The 20,899-nt window shown below is 58.6% G+C and overlaps 2 protein-coding genes across 2 annotated transcripts in view; one reads left to right on the top strand and one right to left on the bottom strand.

The window, feature by feature from the left end:
- The window catches only part of LOC139249323 (NF-kappa-B inhibitor zeta-like), a 28,183-nt gene extending 27,648 nt beyond the window's left edge, over positions 1–535 (top strand). The window contains exon 11 of the mRNA XM_070872302.1: positions 470–535. Within this exon, the coding sequence (XP_070728403.1) occupies positions 470–535 (66 nt within the window). The remainder of the gene's footprint in view (positions 1–469) is intronic.
- A 4,618-nt stretch (positions 536–5,153) lies between these two features.
- nphs1 (NPHS1 adhesion molecule, nephrin) overlaps positions 5,154–20,899 on the bottom strand; it is a 133,659-nt gene continuing 117,913 nt past the window's right edge. The window contains exon 26 of the mRNA XM_070872301.1: positions 5,154–5,252. Within this exon, the coding sequence (XP_070728402.1) occupies positions 5,154–5,252 (99 nt within the window). The remainder of the gene's footprint in view (positions 5,253–20,899) is intronic.

Genomic DNA, 20,899 nt, shown 5'->3' with positions numbered 1-20,899 from the left:
CCAATGACCAGCTCTAGGTCCGTAACCCTGCAGGTCACTGCACTTTAAGTGCTCATCCAACCATCTCTTAAAAGTGGTGAGGGTTTCTGCATCCACCACTCTTCCAGGCAGCGAGTTCCAGATCCCCTCAACCCTCTGCGTAAAGAAGCCCCCCTCAAATCCCCTCTAAACCTTCCACCAACCACCTTAAAACTATGCCCCCTCATAATAGACCCCTCCACCAATGGAAATAGACCCTCACTGTCCACTATGTCCAGGGCCCCTCAATATTTTGTGCCCCTCAATGAGGTGTCCTCTCAGCCTCCTCCTGAGGTGGAGCGAGGCTGCCTACTGCTGGCAGCGGGCGGTTATTGCAAGCGAAACAACAACGAATGACCACCATCGCGTCACACTCGGTGAGCCACGGTGGCCCCTCTCCAGCCTGGATTCTCTCTTATTTTGCCTATTTCTCCAGCATCTTCCCCGTTAGATTCTGTTCAAAGCGATGAAGGCTCGGTGGAACGAGGATTTGGGGAGGACGGGAGATTTGCGATGAGCGGCTTGTTTCGCGGAAAAAAACACGAACTTTGTCTTTCTCTCTCTCTCTCTCTCTCTCTCTCTCCAGACCTCATCTCCGTTTTCCCCGATTCCGCCCGTCGACCAATCCCAGGGCCCTTGGCCACTGCTCGGTGACCCCCTAACCCTTCCGGGGGAGGGGGGGGCGAGAGGTCAAAGGGCGCCTGACATCGACGGCCGGGAAAATATTCATCGATATTTTAAACATGAATCTGTGTTTCTGTCGGACTTGTTATACAATGAAGGCAGGAAAAAGGGGGGAAGTGGGGTGACTTCAATTTGCACCCCCAGGACTGAACCCCGCCCCTCCCCCCCCAAACCCTGAGGGTCAGGAGGTCGCACTGCCCTGGGGGTAGGTAGTTATCGAACCCCAAACGCTCCCCACGCGCCACTCGGCCCACGAGACTCCCCCCTCCCCTCCCCTCCCCCCCCCTCCCCTCTCTCCCTCCCTCTCCCTCTCCCCCCTCCCCTCTCCCCCTCCTCCTCTCTCCCTTCCCTCTCTCCCCCTCCCCTCACTCCACTTCCCTCTCTCCCCCTTCCCCTCTCTCCCCTTCCCCTCTCTCCCCTTCCCCTCTCTCCCCCTTCCCTCTCTCCCTTTCCCCTCTCTCCCCTTCCCCTCTCTCCCCTTCCCCTCTCTCCCCTTCCCCTCTCTCCCCTTCCCTCTCTCCCCTTCCCCTCTCTCCCCTTCCCCTCTCTCCCCTTCCCCTCTCTCCCCTTCCCCTCTCTCCCCTTCCCTCTCTCCCCCTCCCCTCACTCCCCTTCCCTCTCTCCCCTTCCCCTCTCTCCCCTTCCCTCTCTCCCCTTCCCCTCCCACCCCCTTCCCCTCTCTCCCCTTCCCCTCTCTCCCCTTCCCTCTCTCCCCTTCCCCTCTCTCCCCCTTCCCTCTCTCCCCTTCCCCTCTCTCCCCTTCCCTCTCTCCCCTTCCCCTCTCTCCCCTTCCCTCTCTCCCCCTTCCCTCTCTCCCCTTCCCCTCTCTCCCCCTTCCCTCTCTCCCCTTCCCCTCTCTCTCCTCCCCTCTCTCCCCTTCCCCTCTCTCCCCCTTCCCTCTCTCCCCTTCCCCTCTCTCCCCCTCTCTCTCTTCCCCTCTCTCCCCTTCCCCTCTCTCCCCTTCCCCTCTCTCCCTTCCCCTCTCTCCCCCTTCCCCTCTCTCCCCCTTCCCTCTCTCCCCCCTTCCCTCTCTCCCCCTTCCCTCTCTCCCCTTCCCCTCTCTCCCCTTCCCCTCTCTCCCCTTCCCCTCTCTCCCCTTCCCCTCTCTCCCCCTTCCCTCTCTCCCCTTCCCCTCTCTCCCCCTTCCCTCTCTCCCCTTCCCCTCTCTCCCCCTTCCCTCTCTCTTCCCCTCTCTCCCCTTCCCCTCTCTCCCCTTCCCCTCTCTCCCCTTCCCTCTCTCTCCTTCCCCTCTCTCCCCCTTCCCCTCTCTCCCCCTTCCCTCTCTCCCCCTTCCCTCTCTCCCCCTTCCCTCTCTCCCCCTTCCCCTCTCTCCCCTTCCCCTCTCTCCCCCTTCCCTCGCTCCCCTTCCCCTCTCTCCCCCTCCCCCTCCCCCCTCCCTCTCTCTCCCCCACCCCCCGGGGCAGTGTGACGGTCGGGGGCTACACCGGGGTCTCAGGACTCTCCCCACGGTCGGTCGGCCAACGACCGCCGATAATCTGATTTCTGTGAAATCTGAATCCACTTTGTAACGCAGCACTGGCGGAGTTAACCCTTTCTCCCCTGCCCACACATCTCGGGGGGCCTGGCGATGCTCAAAGCGGAGCCGCAGGGACCCCTGTGGGCGGGGGTTAGGTTCGGGAGGGGATAGTTCGGACCCCTCCCCCACTCCCAGTGCCCCACCCAGCGTGCTCTGTATCAGGGCACTGCGCAGGGTAACAGGGTAACAATACCTCACCCACAGCACCACCCGCATAGTGTGGGCATTCACCGATCATCTGGGCAATGGTCGGGCACCAGACTGTGAACCCACCAAACTCCCCTGCCCAATGTCTCTCTCCCCATCGCCCACTGCAAGCTCCTTACAACTGCCTCAGAGTTCGGGGTGTGTGAGAGTGTGCATGTGTGAGAGAGTGTGAGTGATAGAGTGTGTGTGTGTGAGTGTGTGTGTGAGAGAGTGTGTGTGTGAGAGAGTGAAAGAGAGTGAGAGAGTGAGTGTGTGAGAGTGTGTGTGTGAGAGAGAGTGTGAGAGTGTGAGAGAGTGTGTGTGTGTGAGTGTGTGTGTGTGAGAGAGTGTGTGTGTGTGAGAGAGTGAAAGAGAGTGAGAGAGTGTGTGTGTGTGAGAGAGTGTGTGTGTGTGTGAGAGAGTGTGTGTGTGAGAGAGTGTGTGTGTGTGTGAGAGAGTGTGTGTGTGAGAGAGTGTGTGTGTGAGAGAGTGAAAGAGAGTGAGAGAGTGAGTGTGTGAGAGTGTGTGTGTGAGAGAGAGTGTGAGAGTGTGAGAGAGTGTGTGACTGATAGAGTGTGTGTGTGTGTGAGAGAGTGTGTGTGTGAGAGAGTGAAAGAGAGTGAGAGAGTGAGTGTGTGTGTGAGAGAGTGTGAGAGTGTGAGAGTGTGTGTGACTGATAGAGTGTGTGTGTGTGTGAGAAAGTGTGTGTGTGTGAGAGTGTGTGTGTGTGTGAGAGAGAGTGTGTGTGTGAGAGAGTGAAAGAGAGTGAGTGTGTGAGAGTGAGTGAGTGTGTGGGAGTGTGTGTGTGAGCGTGTATGTGAGTGTGTGTGACTGAGTGAGTGTGTGTGTGAGCATGTGTGTGAGTGTGTGTGTGTGTGTGTGTGTGTGTGTGAGTATGTGTGACTGAGTGAGTGTGTGTGTGTGCGTGTGTGTGAGTGTGTGTGTGAGTATGTGTGACTGAGTGTGTGACTGAGTGAGTGTGTGTGTGTGAGTGTGTGAGTCTGAGTGAGTGAGTGTGTGTGCGTGTGAGTATGTGTGACTGAGTGTGTGACTGAGTGAGTGTGTGAGTCTGAGTGAGTGAGTGTGTGTGCGTGTGTGTGTGTGAGCGTGTATGTGAGTGTGCTTTCCCTCAGAGTTTCAGACGATTGGTTCTGGATTTATCGGAATTCGATGCTGTTTTCTGCAGATCTCAAAGTGAGGCCAATCGGCCCATCGAATTCTTGCTCTGTCGGTTTTTTAAATTGTAATGGGTGCATTAAATAAACGAGTAAACAAAAACCATGGTCATGTTTTGTCTTTAACTGGAAGTCACGTGGCCCGGGACACTGCGCTGTGTGTACAAGGGGTCACAGGTCACGGGGTCACTGTGGTGGGTAGAGGTCGGGCAGGGGGCTATGGTAATGAAACCCACGCTGATCTCTCACCCTCGGCTAATGTCAGAACTCTGTCATCATCATCATAAGTGGTCCCTCGGAATCGAGGGAGACTCGCCCCCACTCTTAACACGAGTCCTGAGGTGACTGAACAGCCCAATACGGAACCACAGTCCCTGTCACAGGTGGGACAGACAGACGTTGAGGGAAGGGGAGGGTGGGACAGATAGACGTTGAGGGAAGGGGAGGGTGGGACAGATAGACGTTGAGGGAAGGGGAGGGTGGGACAGACAGACGTTGAGGGAAGGGGAGGGTGGGACAGATAGACGTTGAGGGAAGGGGAGGGTGGGACAGACAGACGTTGAGGGAAGGGGAGGGTGGGACAGATAGACGTTGAGGGAAGGGGAGGGTGGGACAGGTTTGCCGCACGCTCCTTCCGCTGCCTGCGCTTGGTTTCTGCACGCTCTCGGCGACAAGACTCGAGGTACTCAGCGCCCTCCCGGATGCACTCCCTCCACTTAGGGCGGACTGGTCTTTGGCCAGGGACTCCCAGGTGTCGGTGGGGATGTTGCACTTTATCAGGGGAGGCTTTGAGGGTGGTCCCTTGTAACGTTTCCTCTGCCCACCTTTGGCTCGTTTGCCCGTGAAGGAGTTCCGAGTAGAGCGCTTGCTTTGGGGAGTCTCGTGTCTGGGGGACATGGGGACAATGTGGCCCTGCCCAGCGGAGCTGGTCGAGTGTGGTCAGTGCTTCGATGCTCCACCTCACAGTCAACAAGCTCCCCGCTGGAGTGGAACTAAACTACAGGACCAGGGGGAACCTGTTCAACCTTGGCCGTCTCCAAGCCAGGTCCAAGACCACCCCAACCTCTATCGTTGAGCTACAGTACGCGGACGACGCCAGTGTCTGGGCACACACAGAGGCTGAACTCCAGGATATAGTCGGATTGCTGTGCAGGTGAAGCATATGACGTACTCATTATTTCAGCTTTCCCGGAGCGGAGGATTCAACGTTTACGCCCGACATTCAGCTGTGTCCGTCAAACCTTTTTATTGGCTCAGACTTTGCTAAGATTATAAATTCAGGCCGTCCTGAGAGGGAAGAATCACAGAGAACACCAGAGACAGTGCTGTGGGCGGAGATAAGACAGGGTCTCGCCATCACTGCATGGATATTGAGCAGGAAGGATACACTTCACAGCACAGGAGGGGGCAGGGCCACTTCAGGGAAAGGGGCAGCGATATTAAACTAGGAAAACTATGCAGCGTTACAATCCAGGAACATAATCGGGTGCGTGCAGACAGAATTGTTCCAGTGTAGTAGCTGTGAGTGTGGGAGCGTCGATTCCAGAATCACATCACACCAGCTCACCCCAAAGTTCAAAGGGCTCGTCGTATTCCGCGAATCCAGACACACCTTCACAGCTAAACTGTCGCCCAACTCTCCCCAGAGCTCCCTGGGCACAGAGAGACAAAGGGCATCAGTTACACAAACGTCAGGTAGAGGGGGTTAGATACAGAGTAAAGCTCCCTCTACACTGTCCCATCAAACACTCCCAGGGCAGGTACAGGGGGTTAGATACAGAGTAAAGCTCCCTCTACACTGTCCCATCAAACACTCCCAGGACAGGTACAGCACGGGGTTAGATACAGAGCAAAGCTCCCTCGACACTGTCCCATCAAACACTCCCAGGGCAGGTACAGGGGGTTAGATACAGAGTAAAGCTCCCTCTACCCTCTACACTGTCCCATCAAACACTCCCAGGGCAATTACAGGGGGTTAGATACAGAGTAAAGCTCCCTCGACACTGTCCCATCAAACACTCCCAGGGCAGGTCCAGGGGGTTAGATACAGAGTAAAGCTCCCTCTACACTGTCCCATCAAACACTCCCAGGGCAGGTACAGGGAGTAAATACAGAATAAAGCTCCCTCTACACTGTCCCATCAAACACTCCCAGGGCAGGTACAGGGGGTTAGATACAGAGTAAAGCTCCCTCTACACTGTCCCATCAAACACTCCCAGGGCAGGTACAGGGGGTTAGATACAGAGTAAAGCTCCCTCTACACTGTCCCATCAAACACTCCCAGGGCAGTTACAGGGGGTTAGATACAGAGTAAAGCTCCCTCTACACTGTCCCATCAAACACTCCCAGGGCAGGTACAGGGGGTTAGATACAGAGTAAAGCTCCCTCTACACTGTCCCATCAAACACTCCCAGGGCAGGTACAGGGGGTGAGATACAGAGTAAAGCTCCCTCTACACTGTCCCATCAAACACTCCCAGGGCAGGTACAGGGGGTTAGATACAGAGTAAAGCTCCCTCTACACTGTCCCATCAAACACTCCCAGGGCAGGTACAGGGGGTTAGATACAGAGTAAAGCTCCCTCTACACTGTCCCATCAAACACCCCCAGGGCAGGTACAGGGGGTTAGATACAGAGTAAAGCTCCCTCTACACTGTCCCATCAAACACTCCCAGGGCAGGTACAGGGGGTTAGATACAGAGTAAAGCTCCCTCTACACTGTCCCATCAAACACTCCCAGGGCAGGTACAGGGAGTTAGATACAGAGTAAAGCTCCTGCTCCACACAGGGTGAGGATCCAGGTCTCCTGACTCACCGGGTGCTGTGTGTGCCGAGGGGACAGGCTGGGCCATCGATAGGCCGGGTCACGAGCAGGAGATCCGGCAGACAGGGGACGCTCCACGTTTACATCCTCGTAGAGACCTTGGTCGAATGACGAGTGTGAGACAATCACCTCGGCTTCCCGCTTTCCTAAACCTGGAATAAAACGATCGACACATTGACCCGTACCCCAGTGAGAGTCAGTGTGTGTGGGACTGTATCCCAGTGAGAGTCAGTGTGTGTGGGACCCGTACCCCAGTGAGAGTCAGTGTGTGTGGGACCTGTACCCCAGTGAGAGTCAGTGTGTGTGGGACTGTACCCCAGTGAGAGTCAGTGTGTGTGGGACTGTACCCCAGTGAGAGTCAGTGTGTGTGGGACCCGTACCCCAGTGAGAGTCAGTGTGTGTGGGACTGTACCCCAGTGAGAGTCAGTGTGTGTGGGACTGTACCCCAGTGAGAGTCAGTGTGTGTGGGACCCGTACCCCAGTGAGAGTCAGTGTGTGTGGGACCTGTACCCCAGTGAGAGTCAGTGTGTGTGGGACTGTACCCCAGTGAGAGTCAGTGTGTGTGGGACCCGTACCCCAGTGAGAGTCAGTGTGTGTGGGACCTGTACCCCAGTGAGAGTCAGTGTGTGTGGGACTGTACCCCAGTGAGAGTCAGTGTGTGTGGGAGTGTACCCCAGTGAGAGTCAGTGTGTGTGGGAGTGTACCCCAGTGAGAGTCAGTGTGTGTGGGACTGTACCCCAGTGAGAGTCAGTGTGTGTGGGACTGTACCCCAGTGAGAGTCAGTGTGTGTGGGACCCGTACCCCAGTGAGAGTCAGTGTGTGTGGGACCCGTACCCCAGTGAGAGTCAGTGTGTGTGGGACCCGTACCCCAGTGAGAGTCAGTGTGTGTGGGCCCGTACCCCAGTGAGAGTCAGTGTGTGTGGGACCCGTACCCCAGTGAGAGTCAGTGTGTGTGGGACCCGTACCCCAGTGAGAGTCAGTGTGTGTGGGACCCGTACCCCAGTGAGAGTCAGTGTGTGTGGGACCCGTACCCCAGTGAGAGTCAGTGTGTGTGGGACTGTACCCCAGTGAGAGTCAGTGTGTGTGGGACTGTACCCCAGTGAGAGTCAGTGTGTGTGGGACTGTACCCCAGTGAGAGTCAGTGTGTGTGGGACCCGTACCCCAGTGAGAGTCGGTGTTTGTGGGACTGTACCCCAGTGAGAGTCAGTGTGTGTGGGACTGTACCCCAGTAGAGTCTGTGTGTGTGGGAGCCATACCCCAGTGAGAGTCAGTGTGTGTGGGACTGTACCCCAGTGAGAGTCAGTGTGTGTGGGACCCGTACCCCAGTGAGAGTCAGTGTGTGTGGGACCCGTACCCCAGTGAGAGTCAGTGTGTGTGGGACCCGTACCCCAGTGAGAGTCAGTGTGTGTGGGACTGTACCCCAGTGAGAGTCAGTGTGTGTGGGACCAGTGCCCCAGTGAGAGTCAGTGTGTGTGGGACCTGTACCCCAGTGAGAGTCAGTGTGTGTGGGACCGTACCCCAGTGAGAGTCAGTGTGTGTGGGACCCATACCCCAGTGAGAGTCAGTGTGTGTGGGACCAGTGCCCCAGTGAGAGTCAGTGTGTGTGGGACCTGTACCCCAGTGAGAGTCAGTGTGTGTGGGACCGTACCCCAGTGAGAGTCAGTGTGTGTGGGACATATAACCCAGTGAGAGTCAGTGTGTGTGGGACCTGTACCCCAGTGAGAGTCAGTGCGTGTGGGACCTGTACCCCAGTGAGAGTCAGTGTGTGTGGGACCCGTACCCCAGTGAGAGTCAGTGTGTGTGGGATTGTACCCCAGTGAGAGTCAGTGTGTGTGGGACTGTACCCCAGTGAGAGTCAGTGTGTGTGGGACTGTACCCCAGTGAGAGTCAGTGTGTGTGGGACCCGTACCCCAGTGAGAGTCAGTGTGTGTGGGACTGTACCCCAGTGAGAGTCAGTGTGTGTGGGACTGTACCCCAGTGAGAGTCAGTGTGTGTGGGACCCGTACCCCAGTGAGAGTCAGTGTGTGTGGGACCTGTACCCCAGTGAGAGTCAGTGTGTGTGGGACTGTACCCCAGTGAGAGTCAGTGTGTGTGGGACCCGTACCCCAGTGAGAGTCAGTGTGTGTGGGACCTGTACCCCAGTGAGAGTCAGTGTGTGTGGGACTGTACCCCAGTGAGAGTCAGTGTGTGTGGGAGTGTACCCCAGTGAGAGTCAGTGTGTGTGGGAGTGTACCCCAGTGAGAGTCAGTGTGTGTGGGACTGTACCCCAGTGAGAGTCAGTGTGTGTGGGACTGTACCCCAGTGAGAGTCAGTGTGTGTGGGACCCGTACCCCAGTGAGAGTCAGTGTGTGTGGGATCCGTACCCCAGTGAGAGTCAGTGTGTGTGGGACCCGTACCCCAGTGAGAGTCAGTGTGTGTGGGCCCGTACCCCAGTGAGAGTCAGTGTGTGTGGGACCCGTACCCCAGTGAGAGTCAGTGTGTGTGGGACCTGTACACCAGTGAGAGTCAATGTGTGTGGGACCCGTACCCCAGTGAGAGTCAGTGTGTGTGGGACCCGTACCCCAGTGAGAGTCAGTGTGTGTGGGACTGTACCCCAGTGAGAGTCAGTATGTGTGGGACTGTACCCCAGTGAGAGTCAGTGTGTGTGGGACTGTACCCCAGTGAGAGTCAGTGTGTGTGGGACCCGTACCCCAGTGAGAGTCGGTGTTTGTGGGACTGTACCCCAGTGAGAGTCAGTGTGTGTGGGACTGTACCCCAGTGAGAGTCAGTGTGTGTGGGACCCGTACCCCAGTGAGAGTCAGTGTGTGTGGGACCCGTACCCCAGTGAGAGTCAGTGTGTGTGGGACCCGTACCCCAGTGAGAGTCAGTGTGTGTGGGACCGTACCCCAGTGAGAGTCAGTGTGTGTGGGACCCATACCCCAGTGAGAGTCAGTGTGTGTGGGACCTGTACCCCAGTGAGAGTCAGTGTGTGTGGGACCTGCACCCCAGTGAGAGTCAGTGTGTGTGGGACCCGTACCCCAGTGAGAGTCAGTGTGTGTGGGACTGTACCCCAGTGAGAGTCAGTGTGTGTGGGACTGTGCCCCAGTGAGAGTCAGTGTGTGTGGGACTGTACCCCAGTGAGAGTCAGTGTGTGTGGGACCCGTACCCCAGTGAGAGTCAGTGTGTGTGGGACTGTACCCCAGTGAGAGTCAGTGTGTGTGGGACTGTACCCCAGTGAGAGTCAGTGTGTGTGGGACCCGTACCCCAGTGAGAGTCAGTGTGTGTGGGACCTGTACCACAGTGAGAGTCAGTGTGTGTGGGACTGTACCCCAGTGAGAGTCATTGTGTGTGGGACCCGTACCCCAGTGAGAGTCAGTGTGTGTGGGACCTGTACCCCAGTGAGAGTCAGTGTGTGTGGGACTGTACCCCAGTGAGAGTCAGTGTGTGTGGGAGTGTACCCCAGTGAGAGTAAGTGTGTGTGGGAGTGTACCCCAGTGAGAGTCAGTGTGTGTGGGACTGTACCCCAGTGAGAGTCAGTGTGTGTGGGACTGTACCCCAGTGAGAGTCAGTGTGTGTGGGACCCGTACCCCAGTGAGAGTCAGTGTGTGTGGGACCCGTACCCCAGTGAGAGTCTGTGTGTGTGGGACCCGTACCCCAGTGAGAGTCAGTGTGTGTGGGCCCGTACCCCAGTGAGAGTCAGTGTGTGGGACCCGTACCACAGTGAGAGTCAGTGTGTGTGGGACCCGTACCCCAGTGAGAGTCAGTGTGTGTGGGACCCGTACCCCAGTGAGAGTCAGTGTGTGTGGGACCCGTACCCCAGTGAGAGTCAGTGTGTGTGGGACCCGTACCCCAGTGAGAGTCAGTGTGTGTGGGACCCGTACCCCAGTGAGAGTCAGTGTGTGTGGGACTGTACCCCAGTGAGAGTCAGTGTGTGTGGGACTGTACCCCAGTGAGAGTCGGTGTTTGTGGGACTGTACCCCAGTGAGAGTCAGTGTGTGTGGGACTGTACCCCAGTAGAGTCTGTGTGTGTGGGAGCCATACCCCAGTGAGTGTCAGTGTGTGTGGGACTGTACCCCAGTGAGAGTCAGTGTGTGTGGGACCTGTACCCCAGTGAGAGTCAGTGTGTGTGGGACTGTACCCCAGTGAGAGTCAGTGTGTGTGAGACCTGTACCCCAGTAGAGTCTGTGTGTGTGGGACCCGTACCCCAGTGAGAGTCAGTGTGTGTGGGACCCGTACCCCAGTGAGAGTCAGTGTGTGTGGGACTGTACCCCAGTGAGAGTCAGTGTGTGTGGGACCAGTGCCCCAGTGAGAGTCAGTGTGTGTGGGACCTGTACCCCAGTGAGAGTCAGTGTGTGTGGGACCGTACCCCAGTGAGAGTCAGTGTGTGTGGGACCCATACCCCAGTGAGAGTCAGTGTGTGTGGGACCAGTGACCCAGTGAGAGTCAGTGTGTGTGGGACCTGTACCCCAGTGAGAGTCAGTGTGTGTGGGACCGTACCCCAGTGAGAGTCAGTGTGTGTGGGACCCATACCCCAGTGAGAGTCAGTGTGTGTGGGCCCGTACCCCAGTGAGAGTCAGTGTGTGTGGGACCCGTACCCCAGTGAGAGTCAGTGTGTGTGGGACCCGTACCCCAGTGAGAGTCAGTGTGTGTGGGACCCGTACCCCAGTGAGAGTCAGTGTGTGTGGGACCCGTACCCCAGTGAGAGTCAGTGTGTGTGGGACTGTACCCCAGTGAGAGTCAGTGTGTGTGGGACTGTACCCCAGTGAGAGTCAGTGTGTGTGGGACTGTACCCCAGTGAGAGTCAGTGTGTGTGGGACCCGTACCCCAGTGAGAGTCGGTGTTTGTGGGACTGTACCCCAGTGAGAGTCAGTGTGTGTGGGACTGTACCCCAGTAGAGTCTGTGTGTGTGGGAGCCATACCCCAGTGAGAGTCAGTGTGTGTGGGACTGTACCCCAGTGAGAGTCAGTGTGTGTGGGACCTGTACCCCAGTGAGAGTCAGTGTGTGTGGGACTGTACCCCAGTGAGAGTCAGTGTGTGTGGGACCTGTACCCCAGTAGAGTCTGTGTGTGTGGGACCCGTACCCCAGTGAGAGTCAGTGTGTGTGGGACCCGTACCCCAGTGAGAGTCAGCGTGTGTGGGACTGTACCCCAGTGAGAGTCAGTGTGTGTGGGACCAGTGCCCCAGTGAGAGTCAGTGTGTGTGGTACCTGTACCCCAGTGAGAGTCAGTGTGTGTGGGACCGTACCCCAGTGAGAGTCAGTGTGTGTGGGACCCATACCCCAGTGAGAGTCAGTGTGTGTGGGACCAGTGCCCCAGTGAGAGTCAGTGTGTGTGGGACCTGTACCCCAGTGAGAGTCAGTGTGTGTGGGACCGTACCCCAGTGAGAGTCAGTGTGTGTGGGGCCCATACCCCAGTGAGAGTCAGTGTGTGTGGGACCTGTACCCCAGTGAGAGTCAGTGTGTGTGGGACCTGTACCCCAGTGAGAGTCAGTGTGTGTGGGACCCGTAACCCAGTGAGAGTCAGTGTGTGTGGGACCCGTACCCCAGTGAGAGTCAGTGTGTGTGGGACCCATACCCCAGTGAGAGTCAGTGTGTGTGGGACCAGTGCCCCAGTGAGAGTCAGTGTGTGTGGGACCTGTACCCCAGTGAGAGTCAGTGTGTGTGGGACCGTACCCCAGTGAGAGTCAGTGTGTGTGGGACCCATACCCCAGTGAGAGTCAGTGTGTGTGGGACCTGTACCCCAGTGAGAGTCAGTGTGTGTGGGACCCGTACCCCAGTGAGAGTCAGTGTGTGTGGGACTGTACCCCAGTGAGAGTCAGTGTGTGTGGGACTGTACCCCAGTGAGAGTCAGTGTGTGTGGGACCTGTACCCCAGTGAGAGTCAGTGTGTGTGGGACTGTACCCCAGTGAGAGTCAGTGTGTGTGGGACCTGTACCCCAGTGAGAGTCAGTGTGTGTGGGACTGTACCCCAGTGAGAGTCAGTGTGTGTGGGACTGTACCCCAGTGAGAGTCAGTGTGTGTGGGACCTGTACCCCAGTGAGAGTCAGTGTGTGTGGGACCCGTACCCCAGTGAGAGTCAGTGTGTGTGGGACTGTACCCCAGTGAGAGTCAGTGTGTGTGGGACTGTACCCCAGTGAGAGTCAGTGTGTGTGGGACTGAACCCCAGTGAGAGTCAGTGTGTGTGGGACTGTACCCCAGTGAGAGTCAGTGTGTGAGGGACCTGTACCCCAGTGAGAGTCAGTGTGTGTGGGTCCTCCCAATATTTACCTGGGTGATTGGAGTTTACGTCGCTGAACCCGTGGGCTGATTCTGGGAGTGGAGACATCCTCGGGCGGTATCTGCGGCTGGTCTCTGGAACTTGGTCCTGTTGAGACAGAGAGGGGTATCGTTGGTAACGGAGAGAGCGAGGGGGGGTGTGTGACCTTTACCCCCACTTCCTGCGAGGATCCCATTTACCTCACCCCAATGGTGGAGTCACCATAACAATGTGACGATATCCCTCGGAGAGGAGCCGGTATCTGACCCGGGTCGACAAACAAGTGAGCGACAATCCATCAGGATATCAGAAACAGGAGCAGGAGTCGGCCATTCGACCCCTCAAGCCTGCTCCACCATTTAATACCATCATGGCTGATCCGATCATGGACTCAGCTCCACTTCCCCGCCCGCTCCCCATAACCCTTCACTCCCTTATCGCCCAAAAATCTGTCTATCTCCACCTTAAATATATTCAATGTCCCGGCCTCCACAGCTCTCTGGGGCAGGGAATTCCACAGATTTACAACCCTCTGAGAGAAGAAATTCCTCCTCATCTCAGTTTTAAATGGGCGGCCCCTTATTCTAAGACCATGCCCCCTAGTTCTAGTCTCCCCCATCAGTGGGAACATCCTCTCTGCATCCACCTTGTCGAGCCCCCTCATAATTCTTGTAAACTCCAATGAGTAGAGGCCCATCCTACTCAAAACTACACGCAGTACTCCAGGTGTGGCCTCACCAATACCCTGTATAACTGTAGCAAGACTTCCCTGCTTTTATAAACCACCCCCTTTGCAATAAAGGCCAAGCTACCATTGGCCTTCCTGATCACTTGCTGTACCTGCATACTAACCTTTTGTGTTTCATGCACAAGGATCCCCAGGACCCTCTGTACACGGACCCCCAGGTCCCTCTGTACACGGACCCCCAGGTGCCTCTGCACACGGACCCCCAGGTTCCTCTGTACACAGACTCCCAGGTCCCTCTGTACACGGACCCCCAGGTCCCTCTGTACACGCACCCCCAGGTCCCTCTGTACACAGACTCCCAGGTCTCTCTGTACACAGACCCCCAGGTCCCTCTGTACACGGACCCCCCAGGTCCCTCTGTACACGGACCACCAGGTCCCTCTGTACAAGGACCCCCAGGTCCCTCTGTACAAGGACCCCCAGGTCCCTCTGTACACAGACTCCAAGGTCTCTCTGTACACAGACCCCCAGGTCGCTCTGTGCACGGACCCCCCAGGTCCCTCTGTACACGGACCACCAGGTCCCTCTGTACAAGGAGCCCCAGGTCCCTCTGTACAAGGACCCCCAGATCCCTCTGCACACGGACCCCCCAGGTCCCTCTGTACACAGACCCCCCAGGTCCCTCTGTACACAGACTCCCAGGTCCCTCTGTACACGGACCCCCAGGTCCCTCTGTACACGGACCCCCAGGTCCCTCTGTACACGGACCCCCAGGACCCTCTGTACACAGACTCCCAGGTCTCTCTGTACACAGACCCCCCAGGTCCCTCTGTACACGGATCCCCAGATCACTCTGTACACGGACCCCCAGATCACTCTGTACACGGACCCCCCAGGTCCCTCTGTACACGGACCCCCAGGTCCCGCTGTAAACGGACCCCCAGGTCCCTCTGTAAACGGACCCCCAAGTCACTCTGTACACAGACCCCCAGGTCCCTCTGTACACGGACCCCCAGGTCCCTCTGTACACAGACCCCTAGGTCCCTCTGTACACGGACCCCCAGGTCCCTCTGTACACGGACCCCCAGATTACTCTGTACACGGACCCCCAGATCACTCTGTACACGGACCCCCAGATCACTCTGTACACGGACCCCCGGATCACTCTGTACACGGACCCCCATGTCCCATTGTACACGGACCCCCAGGTCCCTCTGTACACGGACCCCCAGGTCCCTCTGTACACGGACCCCCATGTCCCATTGTACATGGACCCCCAGGTTCTTCAGTACATGGACCCCCAGGTCCCTCTGTACACAGACTACAGGTCACTCTGTACACGTACCAACAGGTCCCTGTGTACATGGAACCCCAGGTCGCTCTGTACACGAACCCCCAGGTCCCTCTGTACACAGACCCCCAGATCCCTCTGTAAAATTACCCCCAGGTTGCTCTGTACACGGACCCCCAGGTCCCTCTGAAAACAGACCCCCAGGTCACTCTGTACACTGACCCCCAGGTCCCTCTGTATACGGACCCCCAGGTCCCTCTGTACATGGACCCCCAGGTCCCTCTGAAAACAGACCCCCAGGTCACTCTGTACACTGACCCCCAGGTCCCTCTGTACACGAACCCCCAGGTCCCTCTGAAAATGGACCCCCAGGTCACTCTCTACACTGACCCCCAGGTCCCTCTGTACACGGACCCCCAGGTCACTCTGTGCACGGACCCCCAGGTCCCTCTGTACACGGACCCCCAGGTCCCTCTGTACACGGACCCCCAGGTCACTCTGTACACTGACCCCCAGGTCACTCTGTACACGGACCCCCAGGTCCCTCTGTACACGGACCCCCAGGTCCCTCTGTACACGGACCCCCAGGTACCTCTGTACACGGACTCCCAGGTCGCTCTGTACACGGACCCCCAGGTCGCTCTGTACATGGACCCCCAGGTCCCTCTGTACACGGACCCCCAGGTCCCTCTGTACACGGACCCTCAGGTCCCCCTGTACACAGACCCCCAGGTCCCTCTGTACACGGACCCCCAGGTCCCTCTGTACACAGACCCCCAGGTCCCTCTGTACACGGACCCCCAGGTCCCTCTGTACACGGACCCCCAGGTCCCTCTGTACACAGACCCCCAGGTCCCTCTGTACACGGACCCCCAGGTCCCTCTGTACACGGACCCCCAGGTCCATCTGTACACGGACCCCCAGGTCCCTCTGTACACGGACCCCCACATCACAGACTCCCCATGACCTGCCAGTGAGCTAGGCTGGAGAGGAAAGGCGGGTGGCGGAGGGGTGAGCCTATCCCCGGCCTGTGCCGATCTGCCCAATCTCTCATCCGCTGTGGTACCGAGCCCCATCCCTCCACGATGAACAGAAAGATCCCACTCAGCGTCAGCCCGGGGTTAATCCCCCCCTGCCCCCCGGGGCCCTCGCCCAATCTAAACAGCTTGCAGTAAAATCTCTCCAACACGGAGGTGCTGAAAATGGAGGGCAGAACAGGCTAAAGAGAGAGGGAAAGAGTGTTCGAAGACCAGGCCCTCAAATCCACCCCCAGCTCATGGTCTACAGGGCTGTAGTGATACCCGCCCTCCTGTGTGGCTCAGAGACATGGACCATGTACAGTAGACACCTCAAGTCGCTGGAGAAATACCACCAACGATGTCTCCGCAAGATCCTACAAATCCCCCGGGAGGACAGACGCACCAACGTTAGCGTCCTCGACCAGGCCAACATCCCCAGCATCGAAGCACTGACCACACTCGACCAGCTCCGCTGGGCAGGGCCACATTGTCCGCATGTCCCCAGACACGAGACTCCCCAAAGCGAGCGCTCTACTCGGAACTCCTTCACGGCAAACGAGCCAAAGGTGGGCAGAGGAAACGTTACAAGGGACCACCCTCAAAGCCTCCCTGATAAAGTGCAACATCCCCACCGACACCTGGGAGTCCCTGGGCCCAAAGACCAGTCCGCCCTAAGTGGAGGGAGTGCATCCGGGAGGGCGCTGAGCATCTCGAGTCTCGTCGCCGAGAGCGTGCAGAAACCAAGCGCAGGCAGCGGAAGGAGTGTGCGGCAAACCAGTCCCACCCTCCCCTTCCCTCAACGTCTATCTGTCCCACCCTCCCCTTCCCTCAACGTCTATCTGTCCCACCCTCCCCTTCCCTCAACGTCTATCTGTCCCACCCTCCCCTTCCCTCAACGTCTGTCTGTCCCACCCTCCCCTTCCCTCAACCACTGTCTGTCCCACCCTCCCCTTCCCTCAACGTCTGTCTGTCCCACCCTCCCTTTCCCTCAACGTCTATCTGTCCCACCCTCCCCTTCCCTCAACGTCTATCTGTCCCACCCTCCCCTTCCCTCAACGTCTATCTGTCCCACCCTCCCCTTCCCTCAACGTCTATCTGTCCCACCCTCCCCTTCCCTCAACGTCTATCTGTCCCACCCTCCCCTTCCCTCAACGTCTGTCTGTCCCACCCTCCCCTTCCCTCAACGTCTGTCTGTCCCACCCTCCCCTTCCCTCAACGTCTATCTGTCCCACCCTCCCCTTCCCTCAACGTCTATCTGTCCCACCCTCCCCTTCCCTCAACGTCTATCTGTCCCACCCTCCCCTTCCCTCAACGTCTATCTGTCCCACCCTCCCCTTCCCTCAACGTCTATCTGTCCCACCCTCCCCTTCCCTCAACGTCTATCTGTCCCACCCTCCCCTTCCCTCAACGTCTATCTGTCCCACCTGTGACAGGGACTGTGGTTCCCGTATTGGGCTGTTCAACCACCGAAGGCCTCGTGTTAAGAGTGGAAGCAAGTCTTCCTCGATTCTGAGGGACTGCCGATGGTGATGGTGATCGACTGCGGGTTATCCCACAGCTCACCAGGACAAGGGGTCAAACTGACCAGGTCATGTCCGAGGTAACACCAGGACAATAATCCGGATTAAATCCCACAGACGGACATCAAAACACAACTGGTTCACTAATAACAACAACCTACCTTTATATAGCGGCCTTTAACATAGTGAAACATCCCTGGCACTTCACAGGAGTGTTACGTGACCAAGTAACATGAGAAGAAATTAGACAGGTGACCAAAAGCTGGGTTACAGAGGTGGGTTTTAAGGAGCATCTTGAAGGAGGAGAGAGAGGCGGAGAGGTTTAGGGAGGGAGTTCCAGAGCTTGGGGCCCAGGCAGCTGAAGGCACGGCCACCGATGGTGGAGCGATTATAATCAGGGATGGTCAGGGGGGCAGAATTAGAGGAGTGCAGACATCTCGGGGGGTTGTAGGGGCTGGAATGGGTTACAGAGATAGGGAGGGGTGTAGGGGCTGGAGGAGGTTACAGAGATAGGGAGGGGTGTAGGGGCTGGAGGGGGTTACAGAGATAGGGGGGGTTTGTGGCGGCTGGAGGAGGTTACAGAGATAGGGAAGGGTGTAGAGGCTGGAGGAGGTTACAGAGATAGGGAGGGGTGTAGGGGCTGGAGGAGGTTACAGAGATAGGGAGGGGTGTAGGGGCTGGAGGGGGTTACAGAGATAGAGAGGGGTGTAGGGGCTGGAGGGGGTTACAGAGATAGGGAGGGGTGCAGGGGCTGGAGGAGGTTACAGAGATAGGGAGGGGCAAGGCCCTGAATGGATTTGTAAACAAGGATGAGAATTTTGAAATCGAGGCGTTGCTTAACCGGGAGCCAATGTAGGTCAGTGAGCACAGGGGGTGATGGGTGAGTGGGACTGGGTGCGAGTTAGGACACGGGGGCAGTGAGCACAGGGGGTGATGGGTGAGTGGGACTGGGTGTGAGTTAGGACACGGGGTCAGTGAGCACAGGGGGTGATGGGTGAGTGGGACTGGGTGTGAGTTAGGACACAGGGTCAGTGAGCACAGAGGGTGATGGGTGAGTGGGACTGGGTGTGAGTTAGGACACGGGGTCAGTGAGCACAGGGGGTGATGGGTGAGTGGGACTGGGTGTGAGTTAGGACACGGGGTCAGTGAGCACAGCGGGTGATGGGTGAGTGGGACTCGGTGCGAGTTAGGAAACGGGGTCAGTGAGCACAGGGGGTGATGGGTGAGTGGGACTCGGTGCGAGTTAGGACACGGGGTCAGTGAGCACAGGGGGTGATGGGTGAGTGGGACTCGGTGCGAGTTAGGACACGGGGTCAGTGAGCACAGGGGGTGATGGGTGAGTGGGACTCGGTGCGAGTTAGGACACGGGGGCAGCCGAGTTTTGGATCACCTCTCGTTTACGTCGGGTAGAATGTGGGAGGCCGGCCAGGAGTGCGTGTGAATGGTCAGGTCTGGAGGTAACAAAGGCAGGGGTGAGGGTTTCAGCAGCGGATGAGCTGAGGCAGGGGGCGGAGACAGGCGATGTTACGGAGGGGGAAATAGACGGGTTTAGTTATGCTGCGGGATATGTGGCCGGAAGCTCATTTCAGGGTCAGATATGACCCCGAGGTGGTGAACAGTCTGGTTCAGCCTCAGACAGGAGTTGGGGAGAGGGAGGGAGTTGGGGGGCTGGGGAACGGAGTCTGTGCTGGGGACCGAAAACAATGGCTTCGCTCTTCCTGATATTCCATGGAGAAAATTTCTGCTCATCCAGACCTGGATGTGGGACAAGCAGTGTGACAATTTAGAGAGTGAGGAGGGGTCGGGAGAAGTGGGGGGTGAGGTCGAGCTGGGTGTCAGCGTACATGTGGAAACTGGCGCTGTGTTTGCGGATATCACCAAGGGGCAACGTGTAGATGTGAAACAGGAGGGGGCCAAGGATAGATCCTGGGGGGACACCAGGGGTAACGATGGGGGGGGGGGTGGGAAGAGAAACCGTTGCAGGCGATTCTCGGGCTACGATTCGATGGAGAAGACTGGAACCAGGCGAGGGCGGTCCCACCCAGCTGGACGACGCTGGAGCGGAGGGGCCGAGGGTCCTTTGCGGGAAGTTAGGCCGTCACATGCAGCTGGTCTGGACCTGTACTGCGAGAGAACCTTTCCACAGGTCGGGGCTATAGAGCGCCAGGCTCTGGGACATCGCTGCCATTGTAGCTCCCAGCGCGAGCCGATACAAATGGCCTCGAGGTGGGTGACTGGGTGAAGGCCTCGGGATCCAGGTTAGCGTTTAGAGTGCGGGCACGAACATCGGCAGAGAAACGGCGAGAGATTGGGGGCGGAGGAACGGCGAGAGATCGGGGCGGAGGAGCGGGGAGAGATCGGGGCGGAGGAGCGGCGAGAGATCGGGGCGGAGGAGCGGCGAGAGATCGCGGCGGAGGAGCGGCGAGAGATCGGGGCGGAGGAGTATCGAGGGATCGGGGTGCAGGAGCGGCGAGAGATCGGGGCGGAGGAGCGGCGAGAGATCGGGGCGGAGGAGTATCGAGAGATGGGGGCGGAGGAGCGGCGAGAGATCGGGGCGGAGGAGGGGCGAGAGATCGGGGCGGAGGAGCTGCGAGAGATCGGGGCGGAGGAGTATCGAGAGATGGGGGCGGAGGAGCGGCGAGAGATCGGGGCGGAGGAGGGGCGAGAGATCGGGGCGGAGGAACGGCGAGAGATCGGGGCGGAGGAGCGGCGAGAGATCGGGGCGGAGGAGGGGCGAGAGATTGGGGCGAAGGAGCGGCGAGAGATCGGGGCGGAGGAGGGGCGAGAGATTGGGGCGGAGGAGCGGCGAGAGATCGGGGCGGAGGAGCGGCGAGAGATCGGGGCGGAGGAGCGGCGAGAGATCGGGGCGGAGGAGTACCGAGAGATCGGGGTGGAGGAGCGGCGAGAGATCGGGGCGGAGGAGCGGCGAGAGATCGGGGCGGAGGAGTATCGAGAGATCGGGGCGGAGGAGGGGCGAGAGATCGGGGCGGAGGAGCGGTGAGAGATCGGGACGGAGGAGCGGTGAGGGATCGGGGCGGAGGAGTATCGAGAGATGGGGGCGGAGGAGCGGCGAGAGATCGGGGCGGAGGAGTATCGAGAGATCGGGGCGGAGGAGTATCGAGAGATCGGGGCGGAGGAGCGGCGAGAGATCGGGGCGGAGGAGGGGCGAGAGATCGGGGCGGAGGAACGGCGAGAGATCGGGGCGGAGGAGGGGCGAGAGATCGGGGCGGAGGAGTATCGAGGAATCGGGGCGGAGGAGTATCGAGAGATCGGGGCGGAGGAGCGGCGAGAATTCGGGGCGGAGGAGGGGCGAGAATTCGGGGCGGAGGAGCGGCGAGGGATCGGGGCGGAGGAGTATCGAGGGATCGGGGTGGAGGAGGGGCGAGAATTCGGGGCGGAGGAGCGGCGACGGATCGGGGCGGAGGAGTATCGAGGGATCGGGGTGGAGGAGCGGCGAGAGATCGGGGCGAGGGAGCGGCGAGAGATCGGGGCGGAGGAGTATCGAGAGATCGGGGCGGAGGAGTATTGAGAGATCGGGGCGGAGGAGCGGCGAGAGATCGGGGCGGAGGAACGGCGAGAGATCGGGGCGGAGGAGAATCGAGAGATGGGGGCGGAGGAGCGGCGAGAGATCGGGGCGGAGGAGGGGCGAGAGATCGGGGCGGAGGAGTATCGAGAGATCGGGGCGGAGGAGTATCGAGAGATCGGGGCGGAGGAGCGGCGAGAGAT

This window comes from Pristiophorus japonicus, unplaced genomic scaffold, assembly GCF_044704955.1.
Source record: "Pristiophorus japonicus isolate sPriJap1 unplaced genomic scaffold, sPriJap1.hap1 HAP1_SCAFFOLD_304, whole genome shotgun sequence".
Lineage (NCBI taxonomy): Eukaryota > Metazoa > Chordata > Chondrichthyes > Pristiophoridae > Pristiophorus > Pristiophorus japonicus.
Note: the sequence above shows the minus strand (reverse complement) of the source record. Positions and strands in the feature narration are given on the sequence as shown.